Source organism: Diplotaxodon limnothrissa, linkage group LG6, assembly GCF_057381915.1.
Source record: "Diplotaxodon limnothrissa isolate DT_005_m linkage group LG6, D_limnothrissa_male_GT1.1, whole genome shotgun sequence".
NCBI lineage: Eukaryota > Metazoa > Chordata > Actinopteri > Cichliformes > Cichlidae > Diplotaxodon > Diplotaxodon limnothrissa.
The window spans coordinates 18,442,891-18,459,205 of record NC_140601.1 but is presented as its reverse complement, the minus strand read 5'-3'; the positions used below and the strand labels follow the sequence as shown (position 1 = coordinate 18,459,205).

The 16,315-nt window shown below is 42.4% G+C and overlaps 1 protein-coding gene across 3 annotated transcripts in view; it reads right to left on the bottom strand.

Annotated features, from left to right (window-relative positions):
* Positions 1 to 16,315, bottom strand: part of gab1 (GRB2-associated binding protein 1) — a 56,375-nt gene that overhangs the window by 7,986 nt on the left and 32,074 nt on the right. For 2 of the 3 annotated variants that reach the window (XM_085356894.1, XM_085356895.1), the window contains exons 3-9: positions 10,268 to 10,396; positions 9,675 to 9,840; positions 4,725 to 4,926; positions 4,454 to 4,546; positions 3,328 to 4,010; positions 1,954 to 2,048; positions 1,563 to 1,863 (exon numbers count right to left, since the gene is read on the bottom strand). In XM_085356894.1, coding sequence (XP_085213020.1) covers positions 1,563 to 1,863; positions 1,954 to 2,048; positions 3,328 to 4,010; positions 4,454 to 4,546; positions 4,725 to 4,926; positions 9,675 to 9,840; positions 10,268 to 10,396 — 1,669 coding nt within the window. The remainder of the gene's footprint in view (positions 1 to 1,562; positions 1,864 to 1,953; positions 2,049 to 3,327; positions 4,011 to 4,453; positions 4,547 to 4,724; positions 4,927 to 9,674; positions 9,841 to 10,267; positions 10,397 to 16,315) is intronic. The other variant, XM_085356896.1, reaches the window with a different exon arrangement.

Sequence of the window (16,315 nt, the reverse complement as noted above, 5' to 3'; positions counted from 1 at the left end):
GAAAAGTGCACGGAAGATGAACAGAGGTTGCAGAGATTCAGATTAGTCTAGAAAATGGAAGAAGTGGATGGCTCATTTTAAATATAGAAATGAAAAACATCACAGAGCTGTTTAAAGGTGATGCGACATCCTACCCATGCATAACAATGAATACACCAATGGTCTCTACTTTAAAAAGCTAAGGTCCAAAAGACAATCAGCACATAATGATGCTCCTAAAAAGCAACATCACTAACATTAATATAATACCATTTAAGGATATCAGTTAAAAAATACGAGTTTATATTCTTATTCATGTCTATGTGGCATTTTCTAACACAAGAAGCAGCTGTGCACAGATCCAAATATCTAAAACCTGCAATCCAAGTAGAGTAAATTTATGCCAGGAGCAATGGGATTGAACACTGGATAAATATATTTTAATGAGAATTTTAATATTAGCTAAAAAAATAAAAAGTGAATGAGATAAAACAATACTTTAAAAAAAACAAAAAAAAAAGCAAAAAGATTTGGGCTTAAGCAATAATACAAAACTCAAACTAGACTACAAACATTTACAATTAGCATTTTTATTCGTCTGCTGCCAAAGATATTCAAAAGTGTAAAACCAAGTTTTATTAGCAGTGAGGATTAGGACTCTGTGTGTGTGTGTGTGTGTGTGTGTGTGTGTGTGTGTGTGTGTGTGTGTGTGTGAGAAATAATAATCACTTCAAAGCGGTTGCTTGAAAAGCAGCTACTTGATATGATTTTTTTTATTTAGACACAGCAGTTCAGCAATGACCAAAGCCAAACTTGGAGCTGACTGACTCAAGGGCCACGTGAAAGGGAGAATTCCCAATCTGGAAATGTAAAACTCCAGAAAACTGCTCCGTTTTCGACAGTGACAGTAACAGTACCGGCTTTTGATGTGCCTCTGTGATTATTTCCCATCATTCTTCAACTCTCTTTCAGTCTATGAGGTCCCCAATCAAAAGGCTCCATTCAGATGCTGGGAACAAACGGGATGGAGGTGACCAATTAAGGCCTCAATGACTCCGTGGCACAGACAGCAGACCCCTCCGAAATGGCTAACAGAGCCTCACGGGAGCTGGAGGCAAACGCGGTTTTGACAAGGAACTAACTGTGTTGGATGTAATCAAATGTAGGGAAATAAACTAATTCATCAAGAGGTGAAATAAGCTGGTCAAGGACGGGCGCAGAGGGAGACGGTGGTATTTAATACACCAGACAGACCAAAGAAGACAAAATGAGAGAAACATTTTTCCACATTAATTATGACAACAACTAAAGCAGGATGAAAAATGACACCGCTCTGAGAATGAAATTTTGTGCAGATGGCTTTATGACCATGAGCCATCCACTGTGGGAATAGCAGCAGAGTGTGAGACAAAGCACGTACAGTTGGTGCATTAGTGAACGCTGAGCATACTAAACTAAGCTCACAGCAGCAACAAACTCACACACACCCCTGAAGCAAGAACTCCACACACACACGCACACACTCACACACATCACTTATGAAGTCACAGCTATGCATGCAAGCACACCTACTGTCTGCTCACCTTTGCGATCGGGTTTGAGATTTCGGTCCACAGGTGGGGGCTGGCACTCACTAAGCAACGGCCTGCGGGGAGGGGTCTTCGGGCTTGAGCGAAATCCCATGTGGGCAGGTGGAGGAACCTGTTTTCCCAGGGATGAGAACTCCATAGTACCTGGGGTCATGGGGACGTAGTTGGTTTCGTGCATTGGCTCTGGCAAACTGCCCGAGTGATGATGTGACGGTGAGTTGGCACTCATAGGCACGTAGTTTTGGTCGACCTCTTCTGTAGAATGGCTACCCACTGGCATCATTCCTTTGCTTTTCTGAGGGTGACAAGGGAAAACCGATTAACATACACATTTCTCCCTAAAGCCACAGAACGATTATCCAGCAGTTACACTTGAAATACTCACAAAATAGGTGTTGAAGCTTTCATTGAAGTCAAACGAGCAGCTTTTGTCAGAAGGGAATGATCTAGGAATGTCATAGCAGTCCTGGGATCCAAAGTCTACAAAAAGCAAAACCATGATTACAATGCAGTTTATAAACAGCCCTTCTACACAGAGAGCAGCAAATGATGTGCACTGTACATTATTAGCCTTCTTTCAGGCCCATTTATGCTACAGGACAATTCCCACATAACAGTTGTCCTCTATTGTGTGTTAAGTGTTTTCATGACTTTGCAGATTTAGTCTGTGAGACAAAGCTCAAAGGCACCATGTAAGCACTCTACTTTGCAGCATGTAATTACTGTATTTTTTTATTTTTTATTTTATTGTCATCAGGTACTCATGCAGTTGCTAATGCATTCCACTTATGACCACAAGAACCACAACAGCGCGAGAAAAAGCTTTGAAGACAAATGAGAGTCTCTTCCGGGGAAGAGTAAAAAGGAGGGGTGAACATTACAAGGAGACATGAGACTGTTTTGGCTCTCCATCACTCCCCCTGTGGCTACCATGCAAGTCTCCCAAGTTGCTCGAGTTTGCTGCAACTGGCTCAATCTGTGTCGAAGCCATCTCACAGCAGAGGCTGCAGGCCAGCAAAGACCGGTGCTCCTGAGACCGGCGTGGTGTGGTAGGTGAACAGCACGTTCACCTTGTTTTTGTTACTCAGTTATTTGTTTTTCCATGGAGTTCTTTCTAAATAAGGACATCCTGTGTAAAAAAAAAAAACTCTTTTATGAGGTTTCTTAAGTAAATAAATTATAAAAAATTATAATATTTGCTCGAATTTAAAAAAATTAGTTTTTTTCCATAACAGTGCAGCCCTGCCCTAGGCACAATAATCTGCTCTGTCACCAAGACACAAAGCATAAAAGGGAAAAAATTCACAAATGCCCCAAATTTATTGGGGGAATAACCACTGCTCATCTAAAACAAAGCAAGACGTAGTCAAAGGACTTTGACTACGATGACCTCGATGACTGAGAACCTTCACAGAAATGAAGCAAGACCTATTTTGCAATTCCGATTGTCACCACAAGAGGGAGAAGCAAGAAGAATCGACACCATGAGTTTCTCTTCTCTTGCCAGACTATTTTAAGGCTCTGTAAAAAGGATGTTGGCCATGGATTAAAGAACTGTTATTAAAAAGGAAACTCAGAACATTTTTATCTGCTTTTGTTAGATTTTGGTGCAACAAATCTTCATAAGATTAAATAATAGAATATCCTGCCTACCACATATATGTGCCGTATTGTCGAAAAGGTAAAGGTGAGAATAGGTTTTGAAATTAAAATAAAGTGAAAAGGGCACCACAAACAAATAAACCTCTACAATACAAACCTTTGCGGAGGCGTGAACAGTCCACAGTGCCAATAGTGTTGCTGCGTAAAGCCTTACTCCCAGCGCTTGTGGGCACACAGTAGTTTCCATCTGTCTCTGAGGCTGATCGAGGCACACTATAGGTGTCTGTAGGTGAGCGCTCAGCAGGAGGTGGCGGGAGTCCTGAGCTGGAACTGAGGGAAGGCTTGGGTGGTCTGGGAGGGGGCACTACATCTCCCCCGCTTTCTGAGCCTCCTACCCCTGTGTTCGATACTGTGCGGGGCACTTGGTAGGTGCTGTTTGCACCGGGTGTGGGCGGGATGTCGTAACTGATAGAAATGTTGCGCATCTGTGTCTCTACTGAGGGCTTCCGTGTCGGCGTGTTGAAGACATAAAGGTCAGAGGCATCCGCGCCGTCTGGATGAGCCGGAGGGGAGGAGGCTGACTTGGGGAGCAGCACAGTGTCCTGGGAGTAGCTGCGAGGAAGATGATAAAAGCCACTGTCAGTTGAGAGGGAGGCACCGCGTGATGGAGGCGAGTCATAGATGGAAGGGGCGGACACAGGAGTCTGGTGCGGTGGGAAGAAGCCATTGTGTGAGGTGTGTTTAGCCGAGGAAGTGGAGGATGTAGGCGTGCGGTGAGATGGAAGGTTGTCATTCAGGTCTGTCTCTGAAGAGGTAGACTTGGAGCACTCAGCATGAGCTCTGATAACACAATACACATAAACACCAGATAATTAATACAAAAAGTAAAATACGTTGATTTGCAGATCACACAGTCACACCAAGCCAAAAACACTAGTATACAAAGGCTATGTTAGTAACTAAGTCATATCCAGACAGCTTTTATCATTAAACTTTTCCAACTCTTGCCATGTCAGCACGCTTTTGTGGATAAAGTGGAAGACTGAGGTTCTTGGTAACTGTTTGTAACCATGCAGGAAATAACACAATTATTACACTGTTAGGCAAAACACCCACGTCTTTTTCTGTTTAGAAGGAAGGCCTTTTGCTAAACAAATGCAACCTAGATTTAATAACCGTCATTTACATTTACAACATTCACAAGTGTTTGGAGATCTGTATTTTATGCGTGTGCAACACTCCACACAAGCAGGCAGTTCCAGCTGGATTGGCTGGCCACTCACAGGCTAGCCTGTGGAGGAACAGTCTTGCTCTCACACTCCTCCAGGAGCAAATACTCCTGGTCCCTCTCCAAGAGAGAGTGATGCTCCACTGAGCTACACACAGCATACGGCAGAGACAAGGACAGGAGTGGCAGTACAGTTGAAAGTATACAAAAAGAATAAATGGCTTGGAAACCACACTGAAAAATGCTTAGCTCACCATGCGACACTCCAACATAGAGAATATGGAGACTTGAACCTATAAAAGAAGCATATTCGGACACGATCTCACCTGCTGGGTTCAGGCTTTTTGCTCTCACAGTTAGCAAGCCACAGGTAATCCTGGGGCTCCTCTGAACTGGACTGTGAGTCCAGGTGTCGCACACTGACTGGCTGGTAAGGGGCCGGCACATTGGTAAACACTCCTGGACCTGGGTGTGGAGCGTTTTCCACCACCAGTCCCATGGCGGACTGGTGAGCAGCTTTTGCTGCATCTGGAGGACAAAGAAATGAAAGCTGAGGATAACTCCTGTCAAAACTTAATGTTATTTAGTGAGTAGTACACAGAACTAAAGAATGAAATACAGTAAAGCTGTCTCCATAACTGACCACAGAGGTTTCAGGCCACTGCCAGTGAATTAATGTCTAAGCAGCAAAGGGAAAATTTTATGAATGACTAAGATTAATTTCTTACACTGATCACACAACTAAAAAAATAGCCACAAATAATGCCAATAAGACCTGTCACATGTGGCTCAGCAGATGTCAGTAAATGCCTGCTTCACAGTTTTAAGTGCAACACCAGCAGAGCATATTAGCATTTCTGCTACATTTCCAGCTGTTTATTCAACTTTGACTCCACATGCATTGGCAGTCACTGATGAAGAGCAAGGAGCTGCACCTACTGTGGCCCTGTGAAACCCACTGAAAATGAAAGAGAGGCCAGAGATGGTATTAAGCACAAAGTAAAAAGTAAACTGTATGTGCCAATGTCAACTCTAGCAAAGTAAACTTGGACCCAAGCTGTTTCCTAGCAACCCAATTCCAATGTAACGCTCAATTGTTTCCATTCACGCTGACACTACGTCAACTTTGCGCCTGTATGTGTGAACTTGAGCAGCTGATGTATATACGCACATTCTGACGAACAGATGTGCGTCCCTCTACTGTGCATATCAAACCAAACCTCAAATTAAGGTCGTTAGCCTGCAGCTAAAACACTGTTACTGACTGACCCAACAAGCTACTACAATTACCTCACTTCCTTCTTGGGGAGAAATCCCACAGGAAATAAATCCAAATGCAGCACGCTGCCCAGCATGAGGCCAGGAACACTGGCACAAACAACTCATGTCAAATTAAAGCAGATGGATGTCACCGATATCACGACTCTGCGTTAGCCTACATCATTTCATGTATAACATGTCACCCGAATAAAAGCTTTGTGTCGACAGACTACTTTCTGTTTTTTGCCTTCCAACAAGCTACTCCTCAGACATCATTTTTAAAGGTCTCTCTGCTTTCCCACATGATGAGCTACTAAACAAACCTGCTGCTCAAGCTGATTGTTCTACTGCACTCAGAGCCAAGATAGCTGATGCGTATATGTGTTTTCGTTCCACATTTCTCTACTTTTTTCTCCTTTTTCACAGCTCTCCTCCCACACTCTTCTATAACTGATGTGGTTTTATCTCATGCAAGGTCCCCGAGTTCTCTTCTTTTAAAAGTCAGTTTCTCTCTTTTACGTGCATCATTTGCTCCTCTCATCTCCTCCGCTATGTCCTTGTCTTTTTTTTTTACATTTGTTTGTTGAAGCTTTAAGTGCTGATTCATACAGGAAAAGGGAAAATCCCCTCTGCGTGTACTAATCTATACCTCCTACACTCGCTCTGAGAGCCTTCATTCCCCTAGCCCTACTAATGTTCCCTGCCCAGCTATGAAGCACTCTACTGTGGCCACACCCACACGCGACACAGGAGTGAGAGTTCTGTCTCACATGCAGAGAAGTGCAAGCAAGCACAAAACAGAGAGCCAGGGACATTCTTTTGTACTGAGCAGTGAAGGGTATCTGCAAAAGATATCCGTTTTTACACCCAGGCTCTCCTTTAACCGTCTTACTATGAGTTCGTACATCGGGGTTTTCAAAGCCAGCTCTGACATCTACAGAAAAGGTGCCATCAGTGTTGTTATCATGGTTACCCTGCAACACTAGCTATTTAACAGAGCTGGAGGCATAGTCACACTTTGGAGAGAATGACCTTGGAGGAGTATCAGTGACTCAGTTGCCAGGTTTGAAAAGCACCTTCGTCTCCAACAAGAATCAGAGTTGTGTAGCATAGAGCAGGGTGATATGACCAAAAATATTTATCACGATATACATTGTGGGGATAGGTTAACTGGAAAATCCAAATTGCCATTAGGTGTGAATGTGCGAGTGAATGTGAGCGCAAATGGTTGTCTGTCCCCGTGTGTTGGCCCTGCAAAAGACTGGCGACCTGTCCAGGGTGTACCCCGCCTCTCGCCCTATCAAAGTTGAGATAGGCTCCAGCGCCCCCCGCGACCCTGAAAAGGAGAAGCGGAAGCGAATGGATGGATATACATTTGAAAATTTGCGATACCGATATAACTGACGATATAATTGACACTAGACAAAATACTTTACATCTCCACAACTTTATTAGTGCAAAAAACCCCATCAATATATTTTCACTTAAACAAGCAGCTGTTTTTTTATGCGCATTAAAGTTATATAAAAATGTAACAGTGCAAATTCCTTGCTGACAGTTTAACCAAAAGGCATTTCTAGTGGAAATTGGCCGACATATCCTCAGCATAACATCCACAAAACTTTGTTGATAATTGGCGTCTGTCTTGTGTCAGTGACGTAAAAGATGGATTTAATGCGACATAACCATTCAAACAGCAGTCGCTTTCTAAAACATCAGATATATCTCGGATTCAGAGGTTATACACACAATACGGTAATATTATGTTGAAGCACAGTACGTATCAGTCCGCGAGACTCCTGCCTACGGTAGCCGTAATGCTCTGACAATCCATCAAGCGGTGCGGGTTCGTAGTTTAGCAAAGTCGTACTAAAACATTTGACAGATTTTCGAGTGCCGTGTACATAAAATCGTTTCGAGGTCAGTAAACACAACCGGAATTCATACATAAGGCACACGGGATTATAAGGGGCACTGTCGATTTTCAGAAAAATCAAAGGATTGATTTTAAGTGTTATTTTCCAAAAAACAGGGTAATAACGACGGCCCGCTAGCATGCTCTACCAAAAATAGTGCTTTGTTGTGTATCTGACGGACGAAAGCCAAACCAGTTCCACACCACTGAAGTTGCAGCATTTTTGCAAACCAATTCTGGTTCATCCGTTTCATTCAACGATCCGCTTTCGCTCTTATCATTCTGCGTCGCCGCCATGTGCGTATGTAAACATAGGCACTGCGCATGCGTGTTTTACCCATATTCTATCGCGATATTTCATTTTCCTATCGTTGCCCAAAATTACACGGTATTACCGTGAACGGTATGATATAGCCCAGCCCTAGTGTAGCATGTGAAACAGTGAACATGTGCAACGTCTGTGCCAGTTCTCACCACACTAAAAATGCTCATTGCTTCGCTGATGAGGTCAAGAAACTATAGAAGACATTTAGACAATTAGTCTCAAAGACAGAGCGACAAGAGAGGAAAAGAGGAGTGTTCAAGGGAGAGGAAATTAAAACCAGATAAGAGGAAACGAACGAAAGAAGGCCAGTGAGAGTGACAGGCGTACAATGCTTTTATTATCCAGTACTGGGGGGAAAAAAAGAGTAACGTGAGCCTCAATACTGCACAAAGTTCAACACATGGATCATTAGACCTTGGCTGAGAACTATGCTGAATAGAGACCTCTTGACACATTTAACTGGTTCCCTTAGTTCCTTCAGAAAGAAAGATCCTGACATCTGTGAGGTACAACAGTGATATCCAAAAGAGACCCATCAAATGTAAATCATTTATCCTCTACTTTTATCCTGTATTGCTCAGCTGTGGTGATAAACTGGTGTCATGGCTAAAAAGAATCCCCTGATGCTCCATGGCATCTTCACCATGTCCAAGCGCTTTGTTGAGAGACACCAGCGTGGACAAATAGTGATTTCCTGTAGTCATCTTCTAACAGGGGAATCCTTGGATCGCTTAAAGCTGCGGTTCTTACCTGGAGAAACTTACATGGCCATGCTATAGGATCGTTTTGCCTGTTCATGCTGTTGCCATGATATACTGAATCTCACTTAAGGAAGAGGAAAAAAAGAAAAGAAAAAAAAGAGAGAGAGATGGCAGGTGTTGTTCATATGCTAAAAATTATTCATTGCTGTCCACAGCTACTACGCTTCTAGTTACTAGTTACTACTTCTAGTTACATTATGCATTCTGTGGTAATAATGAGATTAGGATGCTTTTCTAAGGTGTTGCAGGTGCATTAACGCTAAAAATGGGTTGCTTTAGCCCGGTGCTAGGTGGCTGCAAACCAACATGATGATGTGAAAATATCCGATGCAGATAAGAGAGCCTAACATGTGCCTGTGCACCACTTTTGGTGGCTCAATTCCTGATGGTCTAGGGCATAGGTGTCAAACTCTGGCCCGCGGGCCAGATTTGGCCCGCAGACTAATTATATTTGGCCCGCGAAGCCATACCAAATTACTATTAGAGCTGGCCTACTGGTATTATACAGCTAATATATATATTGTTTAGTATTAAGCTTTGCTTGTTCCATATTCAGTTTTTCAGCAAAACTTGTTTGAGTCCATAAGAAAAGATTCATTCTTATATCTAGAGGAAGATTTTTTTTTTCAATAAATATTAACGTTAGCCCGCGACTTTGTTCCAGTTTTGAATTTTGGCCCACTGTGTATTTGAGTTTGACACCCCTGGTCTAGGGGAAGTTTGTGGAAAAAGAAACACACAAACATGCAAACCGAGATTTTGTGTATTATGGTGAAACATAACCAGGTAATTATTTCTGATCTACTGATGTTCTTAAATAAATCACAGCCTGTGCCACAAATGTAACAAAATCACCCTATTTCAAATATCAACAGTTCAAAGTAAACTTTCTACTCGAAAGACACAGAATATAAGTATATATAAACATAAATATCACTGTGTAACCTCGACAGTGAAGCAAAACATCAGTGCCAATAGTGCCCAAACAGAGTGATGTGTGGCTAATTGTAATTACCGTCATCGGTGGGGTTAAAACCACAAATGTCGCAGATGTGGCGGACCCACTTATTCATCTCGTCTTCGGTGTCAGCCACCAGATAAAAGATGCGGTCAAAGGTTTTGATGTCGAATATGTAGCTGTTCTCCAAATCTTTCTTGCTGAAGGTCAGACCGGCGTCCACCTGAGGGAGAGCAACCGACACGGCTTAGCTTAATGTGGCATCAGCCAAGGAAAGACTGATCACTAATAGAGCTAACCAAAGAAACGAAAAAAAGGGAAAATGTATTAAAGTGATCATTCTTAATTAAGAGAATTTGCAAAAATAATCTAAAAGGTAACTGCTCTCTAAGCAACAAATGAAATTTGAGCGCTAGAACCCAGCACTTAAACTATTATGCTAAAACATTTGTACACCGCAGTCACGTACAGGGCATTTTCATTATTTTACACAGATTTTTAAGGACAATTAAATTCATCTTGGATATTATGCAAATATTCATCCAAATACATCAAAGTGACATCATGCAAACCTGGATCTATTCAAGATGGTAATAATTTATATAACTTGTGCAATAAAACTACAGGGCAGAAGTAAAAGGGGAGCATACCTGTTCACATAAGTTGAGGTCAATCACACGAATGGGCTTCTTGGCATGGTCATTCTTGTAGTACTCCAACACGTCTGGGTCGCCTGTCAGACGGCCGCTGCGAAGAACAAACCACCGCTTCTTCCATGCCTGCAGGGTGAGCACAGAAATGAGGCCAAAGGTTACATGTGTGTTCTCACAATGGCTTCTCCATTCCCAGATGACCACAGGCTGGCCAAATGCTGTACTTTTTTCAGTTTAGCCACTGTGTCCTATCATAGCTTGTGTCTTTGTGTGCATTCTCCACCAGCTGCACTGCCCTTGCTAAAAGAACAGTGAGCCAGAGGGAAGAGGCCCGCAACCAGAAATATGTGTCTGGGATAACCAGAACAAAAGCCACATAGTTTGGTCTAGCACCCTGGCTGCAGTGAACAACCAAATCTATAATAAGAAACGGGCAATTGGGTCCTCTCTTTCAAATCCAATTTATTGTCTGTGAGAAAAAGACATCACATAGCAGACAAAAGAGTTCAAACTCAGACACAGGGAGGGGGGGAGACATAAGCAGACGAGAGCTCAGCACTGTAAATAAAGGGTTGAGCAAGCAATCTAGCAATATAATCCTTGAATATATTAAGGACATTAATGAAACAATGGAATGGGACCATGGGAGGCTATTTACCATAATCTAATGCATCAGTAATAAATTGTGATGAAAACATTCCTTTGTGCCACTAATTCCACGTACAGTTCATCTGTAATCATGATTAGCTCTTCAGATATAGGATATGTAAGACTGCCAGCTTCATCACTATGTTAAAGTGACAGTTACTGTGATTCACTGCTAGGTTGCCTTTTATAACATTATTCTTCGAGCCATAATAACTGTAATATTTGGAATACGTGCAAGAGTTGTTACACTTGTGGCAGCAAACATTTTGATTGGGTCATTCATCCTGGACTTTCTCTGTTTGTGTGTGTGCACCTGTCCACTCGGAGCCTCACGTTCACTCATCGATGACAAAACTCAGTGCCATTCATACCCAAGTGGAGCAAAGTACAGCATTATCAGGCACAGGAAGTTTAACCCGTGCTTTAGTATGACAGCATGCATTCAAACTCCAAGGGTGCTCATTCACACCAGAATCACTAAGACTAGGACGGATACAGGGTGTTGCTCCGAAACTGACCCCAAAAGCCTGGATCAGATTACCTAAGGTAAGCATAGCAGCAGCAGTTAGGAGGTATTCCACACCTGGTACACCGACAGCTCTTATTTGTATGTTTGCAGTTAATTAAAAACATTTTCAAAGTATCGTCAAAGTGAAGCGGCATGACTGAAAAGATCAGAATACGACTATGCTTTCTTTCTCTCTCGCCCACTTTCACTCCCAACATGTTGGTTTGTTGCGAAGCTTTTATTTTAGTAACTTAGCATGTTGTCCTAAACTCAGTTAAATAATATTTCACTCCGGCTCTTTGGCAGCTCCACACGTAACTTGTGTTTGTGAAGAGAAAAAAAAAAGTAAAATAAAAATATTTTATTTATTTACATTTTACTTTTAAGTGAGTAAGCAGTTTACATCAAACATGAGGAATTAGCAAATTAGGATTTCAGCTTATTATTTTAAAACTATGTTTGGATCAGTATCAGATACCAGTATCAGAGGATCCCTTGTCAAGACAACAAGACAACAGGTTTAGATGCATGAGAGCACCTTATGGGAAAAGCCAATAGTAAGTTCAGGTGGATAAGCAACAGTATTTGGGGTAACTGGACAAAAAAAGTTCCATAATAATAATCAGAACACGGGTTAAAGGCTCTCATCTGAGGCTGAATCCTTTCAGTGCAAACAGGTGAGAGCTGCAGGAGCAGGGCCGTCCATTTTTTTAAACTTTTGTGTTTTACTTCTTTATATTTCTTCTTACTGCAGATTCTGAACTTGTTCACATGTTCACACTACAAATAAAATGTGACAGCAAACGCGTTCTAGTGTGAACCCTCAAAGCGGCCCGCATGCGCAAAAGAAGACGTCACACACAACGCGCTCAGCTTAGATCCAGACCAGACAGTATGGTTTGACTGATGGCCCTTAATATAAAGACTTGTTTCTGACTTAACGTTTCCCAATTTTGCTTTAAGGTATAAAGTTATTTTGTTATTTACAAATGGCCTAATAATTATCCTTATTGCTGTTTTAGAGAGGAGCGGTGCTTCAAAGGATAGTTGCAGATTTCTGTCAGAATCTGCAGATTATACAGTACAAATAAAATGTTCACGTTTCTCCAACGTTGTCTTCCCAACAGTTTTACTGGATCGCCAGGAAGCTTTCGCGATGTCTTCTCGAGCGCTTCTCTGGCGCTGATAACTGTCTTGTCTCAGTGACGTAAAAGATGGATTTAATGCGACATGACCATTCAAACAGCAGTCGCTTTCTAAAACATCAGATATGTATCAGATTCAGTACCACATACAAAAGTGACCCAGGTCAGATGTGAAAATATCGAATTTGTGCTGTTCGTACTGTCACACCATGATCGGATATGGGTCGCAAAGTTTAAAAAAGTCAGATTTGATGCGCTTTTGCTTGCAGTGTGAACGTAGCCTAAGAGTCAGGGGCCCACTTGGGTGTACAAAGCCAAAGGAAGGATTGCTTTGTCACTGCATTCAACATTCAATAAACACACAGACACACATAAATGCTGAGTCAAAGAAGTCATGCTCTCTTGCTTTTGTTGAGTCATGGCAGCTGAAATGAATGTTTGTTTTAGAGCTCAAAATAAGCTCTCTGTGAAATTATTAGTGAGAATTGCCCAAGACAGAAAAGGCGATTTTGTAGAGGACAGAGGATTTGTCCAAAAATATTTCACTTCCTTTTACTGCTAAAGCCAGGGGCCGAGGAAAAAGGGATTTTCTTTTCTTTTTTCAAAGATTTATCAAATGTCTTGCAACACCAAATGGAAACGGCCAACCCAACAGAACCTCTGAGCGATATTTGACATGTGAGTTTAAAATGGCACACGAGATCTAGTAGACAAACAACCACCACTGAGATCAAACAGATAAGGAAGCATACCAGCAGAGTGTGAGGAATGCAAACTAAAGCTTTGTTGTTGCTATTTTGGAATAAGATTTTGACCCTATTAACAATGCTCTGGCCTTGTTTTTTCATCCACAGGGTGTCCTTTGTTAGTGGGCCAAGCGCCACACTGAGACGGCATGAAGAGCATCAGACCTTTCCCTCCACCAACAGGATGAGCAAACAAGCAGACCTGCAGAGCTCTTGGATTTTCAATTACAAGCACACAGATATACAAGAATCAGACTGAAACGTTTAACAAAGAACATTCACATCACACACTTGCATAGTGCACTCATGCATGCAGCCCATGTTTCACACACTCTAGTTCAAAAGGCCTGCATTATATAATCACAAACACACCCACACAATCCGAACTGAGGCTTAAACCTATTAAACCTACATCCTTTGAGGTAGGCCCACTTAAATATCACATTTCAAATATCAAAGTACAAAAGCTTGGGTGGTGAAAAAAAAGAAAGGGAAAAAAAAAAAACACAAACAAAAAACACAAGGCTCATGTGCCCGTGCTGGTTTGACCGAGATGGTGGGTGTGGAGAAGGAACCTCTCTCTCTCTTCCATATGACAAAGCGATCCTGGGTCAGGTTACCCTGCAGGGAACAGAAGGACCAAGAGCTTGGGTTACAGCGAGGCCAGGCCCGCCCAGGGAGAGAGTGTTGACAACTGAGTAAGTCGTATACACTCAAGACACGGGCAAGTGAAACCTGCTCCACAAAACTGCTTCACAGCCACAGAGCAAAGTTCTTTTTAAAAATATACACCATCCATCCATCCATCCATCTTCTTCCGTGTATTCAGGACCGGGTCGTGGGGGCAGCAGCCTAAGCAGAGAAGCCCAGACCTCCCTCTCCCCAGCCACCTCCTCCAGCTTGTCCAGGGGAACACCAGGGCGTTCCCAGGCCAGCCGAGAGATATCATTTCTCCAGCGTGTCCTGGGTCTGCCCTGGGGCCTCCTCCCGGTGAAGATATACACAGGACTGATCATTTACGTCATGAAAAAAAAATTATAATAATAACAAGAGACAAATATGTCACACAAGCAGACAACATCTGCAATTCCTGCACAATGACGACTCAAACTGAATACACAACAACAGCATGAGATGTTGTTGATTAACAAAAATGTGCCTTCTGTTTGAAAAACACACTTGAAGTCATTCATTATAATAAATGATAATACATATGTTAAAGCACCTGTCCAGAGAATAAAAGTACTGAAAATGTAATAATGAGTTATTATATCAGTTAAAATATTGATGATTCAGTCCTGGGACAGATTGTTAAAATATAATAATTTCAAACTATGTATTTACAGTGTAACAACAGATGCAAACACAAAAGCCAGTTTTAAACCTACATGCAATACTGTGTTATGGGCCAGCCACAGTTAAAAGCAGTAGTCAGTGTTGCCATGAATCCGTGCGCAGTGTTTCTGCACTGCCACATTAGCATGGTCACAGACTGAAGTGGTTCTAGGAGGACAAGCTGTGTGGTAGCTAGAGCATCTCTCCTCCATCTGTGGGATTTCACACAGTTTTTCTTATGCACAATTATACACACTCGCACTGTTTTTTTTTTTTAACCAAAGATCTGCATTGCCCAGCCAGCCCTAGGCATATGAATAAAAATTAACACCTACATAGTTAATAACACACAAATGAAAACACCACCCAGGGTCTTAGCATCCCTGACGGCCAGCTCCTCACACAGCTCCTAAATCGCACCTCATGTCACTGGCATGGATGCATAATCATGTTTATGCACACAAGACAACATGAAAGAAGTAGAAATCAAATCAGTGCAACGAACTGTGGAATATATTGGCAGGAACTGCAACAAAGAAGTTAAAAACCATGCAGTGGTCCGTAATCACATTTCTCATTTACCTCCTACCAGACTGAAACGATTTAAGATTTAAGTGTGTTAAAAAGTGTTCCTTTTTTAAAAGTGCATGGGGAGCGACAGTGTAGTCAGGCACTAGCCGTGAGTTTCCTTTGGATTTACCTTTATATAAATTGAATAGAACAATGCTACAAGTAATCATCTTGCCTTTCATCCTTTCAAATGCATGGTGCAGTTTTTGTTTGTTTTTTAACTTTTGGTGATGCAGAGATTTAACTGGGCCTTTTTTTGATAAATTAAGTCTTTTAAGCCCCAAAGTAATTGAGAAAGGATGGGTTATGTTACCTTAAATTAAAATATGAGATGAAAAAGGAAACAAAATATATAAAAATTCTGCACATCCTTGTCGTTAGTGCATGTACAGTACACAGACAAAATGGTCAACACAAGCACAACAACACAAGAGTGCAAGGCCAATTGATTGCTGCCCACTATTACCCACCTCCTGTGGATGCTGATGAAGACTATGATGGGGTCTTTAGTCCTGCTTTGTGGTTTGTATAGTCCATTGTAGCTGCTGCTGTGTTCAATTCATGGCTAAATCCAAGTTGATCTAAGACTGCTTGCAGTGCCTAATGACTACATGGTCTACGCATGTCTATTCCAGCATTCTCTAAATCACTGTCCTAGTCTGAACTGTGAAGTTCACCCACAGAGCCCGCTTCAGCTTGTAGAAGTCTAGTGTTCGTGGCTCCAGGGCTGGGAATGGGACAGCATGGGACGATGCTGGATCCGGATGGGGAGGGCTCCCTTGGTATGGCAGCTGTGCCTGCCAGCCGTGGTTCATCCCTCAACCCGTTTTCTCCAAGTAAGCCTTCTGATAGGATGGGATGGGACACAGGAAGAGACCCTCTATTTGCCCACCCAGGGCCTGGAGCCTACTAGGAGCAGACAGAGGGGGCATTGAGGGGCTCACTAAGATGGTGACACAGGAAGGGAGGGTGGGAAGTTTGAAAAGAGATGCCAACTGAGTGGAGTCACGCTGCCGTCAGAGCCCTCCTGACCCAACATCACTGAGAATGACGGAGGCAAGGGTGGGGGAGAGAAGTGGGGAAAGAGCATAAA